We start from the raw sequence: 9,101 nt of genomic DNA on the forward strand, positions 1-9,101 counted from the left end.
CACAAGTTCAAATGTGTGGTTCTCATGCAGGGAATCCATCTCGTCCTGCATGGCACTCAACCACCTGCGGCTCTGGGTGTCATGCTTTGCTTCTTCAAAGCTCTCCGGCTCCCCCTCGTCGGTTAGCAGCACGTGCTCTGGTTCCGGAAATCTCCGGGGGGCCCTTCTCTCTCTTAGAGGATATCTCCGTTCCGGAGCTTCGGTAACCGGTTCTCCCGATTCTTCTTCTTCATCCGAATCCATTTCGGGATCGGGAACGGTTCCGGTATCATTTTCATCTTCCTCGGCCGGTTCTCTTTCTTCACCGTCTTCGGCCGGATCCTCGAGTGCTAACCGGTCCCTTGCCGGTCGGGACTGCTCCTCGTAGAGTTTATCCTCACCAGTCGACTTGGAGCTCTTCATCTTCTTCTCCGACTCCCAGTCGGCGAGTGTCTTGTCCTCCATAAAGACGATATCTCGACTCCTGAATATCTTCTTGTCGACCGGGTCCCATACTCGGTAGCCGAACTCGTCGTCGCCGTAACCGAGGAATATGCATGGCCGGGTCTTCGGATCTAGCTTTCCTCTCCGGTCCTTCGCCACATGCACGTATGCGAGACACCCGAACACCTTCAGATGCCGGTAGGACACTTCCCTACCGGTCCACACTTTCTGTGGCGTGTCTCCATCCAAAGGTACTGAGGGTGATCTATTTATCACATACGTCGCCGTCGACATTGCCTCAGCCCAAAATCCCTTGGGTAATTTCGCATGCGCCAGCATACTCCGGACCCTCTCCATTATGGTCCGGTTCATCCTCTCGGCCAGCCCGTTCAGTTCCGGCGTCTTCGGCACAGTAAACTCGAGTCGGATTCCCTTCGAGCGACAGTACTCCTGGAACTGCCCCCGGTATTCCCCTCCGTTATCCGCTCGTATCGCTTTCAGCTTCTTGCCGGATTCCCTTTCCACTCTCGCGTGGAGTTCTTTGAAGACGCACAACACTTGGTCCTTTGTCTTCATCGGTGCCGTCCACAGTTTTCGGCTATGATCATCGATGAATGTTACGAAGTACTGGGCTCCGCCATGTGACTTCGTTTCTACCTGACACACATCAGTGTGCACCAACTCCAATGGTGCGCTACGTCTCGTCGGTGGCCTTGAGTGGAAGGAAGTTCGGTTCTGCTTACCGGCCAGGCAATCGGTGCACTTCTCCAGGTGCACATGCTTCACTGGGATAAGGTTGTCTTCTGCAAGCCTCTTCATCCCCTTCTCACTCATGTGGCACAGTCTTTTGTGCCACAGCTCACCGGCAGTGTCGGCTGCCACATTCAGCTCTTCCGGACACAACCAGGCATTCATCAGGTACAGTGTGTTGACCTTCCGGGCCCGAGCCACTATCAAGCTCCCCTTGCTGAACTTCATGACACCGTTCCGGATGCTACCCGTGTAGCCTTCATCATCTAGCCTCCCGGCCGAAATCAGGTTCAGTCGGACCTCCGGAACGTGTCGGACATTCTTCAGCAGCATTTTGCATCCGGTCGGGGTTGTCAACCACACGTCTCCTATGCCGGCAATCCGGCACGTACCTTCGTTTCCCATCCGAACGCAGCCATGCTCCCCGGCTGTGTAGGATGAGAAGTATCTTCTCTCCGGGGTCAGGTGGAACGATGCTCCGGAATCGACCACCCAGGTCGTCTCATCGCCGGCAATGTTTAGCTCACCTTCTTCTGTGATGAGCATGATTTCTTCTTCACTTGCCGCGAGTGCCGTCGTTCCTTTCCGGTCCTGCCCTCGCCGATCCGAACCTCTACGGTCCGTGGCTCCCCGGTATGCACCGTTTCTCTCCGGTGACTTCTTCGAATCGGTGTCGTCGGCTCCGTTGTCTTTTCGGTAATGCCGACAATTCTTTCGGAAGTGCCCCGGCTTCCCACAGTGGAAGCATGTGGGCCTTCCTCTTGACTGCGACCGGGTCCCCGACTTCTCCCGTCTTTGCGGACTCCGGTTCCATTGTCTTCCCCGATCCGATTCGGTAAATAGCATCTTCGGTTCGGAGGCCGGTTCCTTGTCTCTCCGACACGCTTCTTCGTTCAAGATACTTGTCTTTACCGTTTGCAAGGACAAGTTATCTTCGGTGCAGGAGGTGCTGAGAGTCACCACCAAGTTCTCCCAGTTGTCCGGCAATGTACACATCAGGATGATGGCTTGCATTGCATCCTCCAGCGGGAACTTGATCGCCGCAAGCTGATTCACGAATCCCATGAACGTGCTTACGTGTTCCACCATACTCTCGCCGTCCCGGTACTTGAGATTCACAATCTTCCTCATCAGGGAGGTCCGGTTCAACGCATTCTTCCTCTCGTAGAGGCCCGACAGCTTCTTCCACATTTCATATGCGTTGGTGTCGTTCGCCACATGTTGTAGGACGCTTACATCGACATATTGTCGGATCGTCGCTACGGCTTTCCGGTTCAGGAGCTTCCACTCCGACTCAAGTACCCCCTTCGGTATTTCCGACCTGTCAATCGGTTCGTACAGGTCCCGAACAATCAGAAGATCCTCCATCTTGATCTTCCAGTCGGCGTAATTCTGTGCATTCAGCACCATCATCCCCGGCTGCCCGCTGCCGCCGCCTTCCATTTTCTGCAACAGTCGCTCTGATACCAGTTTGTTGAGAATCAACGCTTCGATTTACCTTCTTCAACCCGGCCACAACCGAGTAATCGCGGATCAATGGAGCAGAAAATAGGAACCAAAGAGAGAAATACACGAGTACACAGTGATTAACGTGGAAAACCCTAGATGGGAAAAACCACGGGAGTACAAGACTCCAAACAACACTATACAAAGAGAAGTATACAATGACGAGCTCCAAGGCGATGACCTTGAGCTCGCTGTCCTCGCCACAGGCGGCGGAAATACACAGAGGCGTCGTCCTCTTCCTCTCTCGCGCTCTATCTCACTCTCTCTCTCTCTCACGGCTGCTTACACTTCACTCCTCTTGAGTGGAAAAAACAGAAAAATGAGAAGCAACACTAAAACAGTTTGCCCTAAGTCATATTTATACTCATATGACTTTGGGCTATTTACAACTGTAGCCTCAGGGGCCCATAGCGAACATATTCACGGATATGTCCCTGCATCCGGATCGCTCTCCGGGTACATTCGTCATCCGATACCGAAACCGGGGTCTTCGTCATCCGGATCCGGAACCGAAACCGGATCCGACCATCCCATCCGAAGGGACCGTAATCCCAACAATAACTTGAATGAATGTTCACAAAGTTTTGAAGGGTAACATCCTACATGAGTTTTTGTTTGCTTGCCAAACCATTGTCCATCGTTTCATCCTCGATCATGACCTCTTTACCCATATTTTTAGGAACCCAGACAATTCAAAATCTCAATACGCAAGTGAACTCAGCCCTCATTTGCCTGTAATGCAAATGGAGACAATAGCCACAACCCCGAACTATGTACTCAAGACATATTCTCCACATTTTGAATGGTTAATCAATTGCTTTGTGTTGAAATTGTGTGCCCAACCTTAGTTGCCTATATGGAGTCAGGACAACTCTAGGTCATGAGTTAATTGAATATGTTTTAGCTCCATCGTTTACCTCATGTGTTCTTTGAGTGTATGTGAGCCCAGAAGGGTAGATGCCTTTGTGCCATATAGCACACATTACATACATACATACATTATTTATATACGTACACACACACACTTACATACATTAGATACATATATGATATATACATACATGTGTGGTCTAAAAGGAACACCTGGATGCGTGTTAAAAGTGTTAAAAGCAAAGTTGTTACAGTAAAAGGGAGAAGAGAGACTAACAGAAAAAACAAAATGTCAATGAGAGAGGAAAAGAAGCAAGAGAGAGAAAAGGGAGTTTTATTATTATTAATCATTGAGTATACTATATAATTAAAGGAGTAGAGGTCAACGAGGAAGGGTAAATGGGAGGCGTTGGATTGGAGGGGGGGAGGAGATCGGACGGTTATCCATGAATCGGGTGCCCTTCCCTATCCCCCCCCCTTCTCTCTCTCTATAGTCCTCTTTGAATTTGAGCTCTGTCTCTCTCTCTCTCTCTCTACACAATGCACACCTTCCCATATCACACACACGCGCACTCTCTCAATAGAATCTTCTCTCTTTCCATCCGCACTCGTCCCTCCATCGTCAGTCCAATTGTCCATTGTGTGTGTGTCCTTGTGCCGTTCCGATCGGAAAGAACGTCTATCAAGGAGGGGGGGGGGGGGGGGGGGTGGTTCTTCTTTGTCTGGTGTGGGGCACGCCGGACGAACAACAACAAATGAGATGAGGCAACGAGACCTAAACCATGAGTCAAAGGCTCTCACTATCCACACACACACACACTCTCTCTCTAGGCTGACAGGACTCCTCCCTCCTCTCTCTAGCTTCTCTCTCTCTCTCTCTCATTCTTTCTCTCTGCCTAATTTTACTCTGACAAAGTTGACCCGTATTCCTAGGGCCCTCCCCTCTCTCTCTCTCTCTCTCTTTCACACACACACACACACACACACACACACACACACACACACACACTCTCTCTCTCTCTCTCTCTCTCTCTCTCTCTCTCTCTCTCTTTCGGATATCACAAAGGTCAAAAGTTCCCAAATTACATAATTTATTTTATGAATGAACGAACTAAATAGTTTCCGTGTTTTTACTTATTTTTGGTGGCGTGACATTGTTGACTTCTTATTTTATTGCATTTGGGTCTACGGACGCCAGCCATGTCTCTCTCTCTCTCTCTCTACCTCAAAGCCCTCGAGGTCTCCATACCTCCTCCTCCTTCTTCTGCTTCTTCTTCTTCTTCTTCTTCTTCCTTGCTCTACGTTCCCAACCCCCTCTCATTTCTTCCTTCTCTCTCTCTCTCTCTCTCTCTCTCTCTCTGTGTTCTCTGCTGCTCCACATTCCTCCACATACTTAGCTATGGTGATGGAAGTAGAGCTACTCAACAACCCTGAGCACCACCACCACCGGCCCCATGCCCCCTTGTCCATCCACTCTCCCAGCGGCATCATGGTGGGCAGAGACAGAGATGTACATGTTGCCGCCATGGCCGGGCTTGAGAGCATGAATCGGCTCATCCGATTCCTCTCACATGACAAGGAGAGCAAACAGGGCTGCAACATGAATCCTTCACACCAAGACGAAGGCGAAGGCGACAGATTAGAATGCTCCCCTATGGTGGATGCAACTATATGCGAGTTCCAGAAAATTACTTGTCTCATGAGGAGGGGCCGATTGGGGCATGCCCGTTTCAGACGAGGCCACAAGCCGTCGCCGCTTCCGCTTCCGGCTTCAAATCCGGTGCCGGATGATTATTCGCCGCCCATTGCCGAGGCTTATCATGACCATCATCTCCTAGAGTACCCTTCTACCCTTAGGGCTAGCTCACATGGTGTTATTCATACGAATAGGGACTCACATGATCCTATGAAAGATGATGATTCACATGGTGTCACTAGACATGGTTCTCATGGTCTCCGGGATTGTGTCACAAGGCATAGTAATCCTCACAGTGTTGGGGATTATTCATATGGTTCCATTAGGGACAATTCACATTGTGTCGGGGATGGTTCTCGTGGTAGTAGACATGTCGATCCACCACAACCGAATGCAATTATGGATGTGTCCCACGAGATTGGGAGCGGTTCACATGCCGCCATGCCAAACACCTTGACATTCCGTCCACAACCCACATCCATGGCCCCTCCTCACACCTTCATCAAGCAATTGCCTAGCCCTTCTTCATCTTCTTCTCCCACTAGCGGGTCCTCGCCTAACACTACTTTCTCCCCGGTTGTGTCATCACATCCACATGATCGTCTTCAAGGGCGCGGGACATCATCGTCATCACCATCATCTCATCAGCCTCAAATAATGGGCATGCCCATATCATCAACACCATTGTCTTCTTCAATACATCCCAATGCCTCACAAAGCATGTTTGCCACCACTAAGAGTAAGAATGGCACCGATGTGCGTGAACCCATATCGAAGTGTGTGGTACCATCCACACCACAACTCTCTAGTGGTCCAGGTGTCATAAGGCCCAACAATAATACATCTCAAGGTGTTCATATCAAACCATCCTTGTATTGCCAGGACCCATCTGTTATAACAACATCCCCTCTAGTAGTGCCCGTGCCCATGCCCATTAAGGTGCCCAAAGCTTCAGGGCTGGTCTCCAAACATATGGCCACAGCAAATGGAGCCACCATTTCATTGAGCCCTATCCCTCCCAATATTGCCACTACAACAACCAACTCCATCATCTCATCCCTTAGTGTGGATGCTAGTGTTGCAAGGCACCAACAACATAATCACTACGGTCTTGAGAGTGGACGACCTCCTCCAGCTTCATTGGGTGGTAAGAAATGTCGAGGAAAGTTGGTAGATGGAACGGAATGCAATAGCCCCAGAAAATGCCATTGCCCCAAAAGAAGGTTAGTTGGAGTGAGACCTTGAAGAAAAATCACCCAACCACACACACACACACACACACACACACACACACACACCCCATTTTGCAGTTTGTTATGCTTACCTTTTGCCAAATCCCTATGACCAATCATTGCATTTACTTTGGGTCATGGGTTATGCCTTCATTTTAGGATATCCAATGGATTCTTGCCAGCTTAAGCTGATGGTGGCCTCATTATAATGTACATAGTGCTATGGATTTTGGCTTCTGGGTTGGGCAACCGTAGAATGTATGGTGCTCATTAATATACCCAGTATGTTATGTGATGCATTTTGACTCAAGGATTTATGTCCTCTTATATGATGTTCACACATGGGTTGAGTGGCGTTAGGATGTATGGTCCTCATTAATAGATTCAGTATGTTATGTGAATGAATTTTGGCTCATGGATTTATGTCCTCTTATATGATGTCCACATTGTACATTTCAGATTTTATGTGTTGTGTCCCTATTACTATGAGAGGCAATTACAATACAAGATGGCTTACACATTGTGTTGTATCTATGTATCTATGTCCTTCCAGGAAATTGAAGAACATAACCATAGTGCGGGTTCCAGCAATAAGTCTAAAGATGGCCGATATACCTACGGATGAGTACTCGTGGAGGAAGTATGGACAAAAACCAATCAAGGGTTCACCGCATCCTAGGTATTATACAATATAGTTTTAGTACCTTCATTGTCACGAGATATAGTTCTTTTGAAAATATGATCATAATCATGATATATAGATGTATCTTGGATGATTCAGGGGTTATTATAGGTGTAGCACAATTAGGGGATGCCCTGCACGAAAACATGTGGAGCGCGCCCTCGATGATCCCAACATGTTGATTGTCACCTATGATGGCGAGCACAATCACTCACAAACCCTCAAATAAAGCTTGGCCACATTGTGAATGCACAATGATGGGAGTCAACAAGTGCCAACATTTGAGCCTTTTTCTTATGATAATGACCAACATTATATTAGTCTTTGATACATGGTCCATCAACTTTACACTATAAAATGTGATCTCTCCAAAGGGCCTAGTGTGATAAGTGTAAATCTTCCGTCCTCCTTGACTGTTGTTCTCAATGGCATCATCGAGGTGTGTAAAATTCTAAGAAGGGTTTGTTTTGGAAACCCTAAAGGAAAAGATTTGATGCTCAACACTAGGTACCTATGCTAGGTGAAGAGTATGTTACATGTGCCACACCACATTGTCCAAATTTCTCATTGTCTTTTGATTCTCATAATCGTATGATTTTCGAACTTCATGTGCAATTTACCCTAGTGGATTTAATGTATAAATCCATTGATTACGTCAATTAGTCTTGTGGTAATGATGGATATTGCTCATGCCCATGGGATGAATTGTATCAATTCCATGTAGCCAAGTTAAATGCTCCTATTATGGAATGTTCTCATGAACTTGGATCCATACTTCATTACAAGATAAAAGTAACTCAATATCAAATTTTCGAAATGGCCGTTATGACCATTTTGTAACTTATAGATCTTTTATTTTTGACATTTGGGTTTCTATTGTGGGAGAGTAATGATTTTGTCTCTAAGTGAATTTTGAATACATTAGGATAGGGTGGTAGCCTAAAGAATACATTGGAATGCATATTTCTTTTTCTATATTGACATGTATGCATATTGTAGTCCAACTAGTTAGTTTTTTCTAATTGCATAAGGGAATGGTTGGAACTCTTCATGTTTACAACCATCTCTCTAAGAAAGCAATCCCATTTGTGAGTAGTCATGGTCTTGGGATTTTGCGAAGATGACAAGGGGATTAGGCCATGCTTATGCAACCATAACACATCGTGTGTGTAAGGGAACATAGGGGTCAATATGTTGTCTCCTATTAAGAGATCACGTAAGGTACTAGGAGGAGGGAACCCATAAGAAGGGCATGGGAAGGGGGAAAACTATATGTTGGTCACTACTTGGAAGGAATGTCGATGTAATGTCTATGGGTTGTGACATGTTTTCTATATAGTATAGTTGTGTACAAACTATGTTTTTTTCTTGTTTAGATAGTGTAGGTGGTCATAAGGTTACCTAAATGTTCATGGGCCTATCTCAAGTCTTGATTTGTTTGGTAATAACAAATTAAATACATATACTGGTTACGACAAAGTCTTAAACATAGGTGAAACATCCTATAGGAAATGTTCCTTTTTTTTAAAAGTATGTTTTGCACAAGGGTATCTAGCCAACCTTTATATAACTCTAAACCCTAGGAACTGTGCATAAGATACTTTATTGCGAGTTTCTTTATGAGAAAATCTTGTGATTACAATGATGGGAAAGGTCAATTGTTTGAATCTTATGGTTGGTTGTGGAGATTTGTCAAAATGGGTTGAATAGTGTTGTCTTCTTAGTATTACATTTGCTTCAAGTCATATAGAGTGGTACTCAACTTGGAAGTGTTGGACAGGTCGATATATATTTAGCGGTTGACAATTGTTATTGCTTTAGATTGGGTTAGTATTGTGGTAGTCCGGAGGTCCTTATTTCATTTAATTACATGCATACTTGTACTCATAACATCCAATATAGTAAAACATTAAGTAGCTATAAGAAACGATTTAGAATTCCT

General features: G+C 46.4%; 1 protein-coding gene across 1 annotated transcript; it reads left to right on the forward strand.

Annotated features, from left to right (window-relative positions):
- Nucleotides 1-4,911: 4,911 nt before the first annotated feature.
- On the forward strand, nt 4,912-7,812 carry LOC147857795 (uncharacterized). The gene is made up of 3 exons (XM_087327755.1): nt 4,912-6,468; nt 7,031-7,156; nt 7,259-7,812. Exons 1-3 carry the CDS (start codon nt 4,949-4,951, stop codon nt 7,386-7,388), a joined length of 1,776 nt encoding a protein of 591 aa, XP_087183881.1. The 5' UTR covers nt 4,912-4,948; the 3' UTR covers nt 7,389-7,812.
- The last annotated feature ends 1,289 nt before the right edge of the window (nt 7,813-9,101 follow it).

The sequence above is a fragment of the Azolla caroliniana genome, unplaced genomic scaffold (assembly GCF_043228905.1).
Source record: "Azolla caroliniana isolate FFs.n. ecotype wild unplaced genomic scaffold, voAzoCaro1.0.p SCAF_11, whole genome shotgun sequence".
NCBI classification, from domain to species: domain Eukaryota; kingdom Viridiplantae; phylum Streptophyta; class Polypodiopsida; order Salviniales; family Salviniaceae; genus Azolla; species Azolla caroliniana.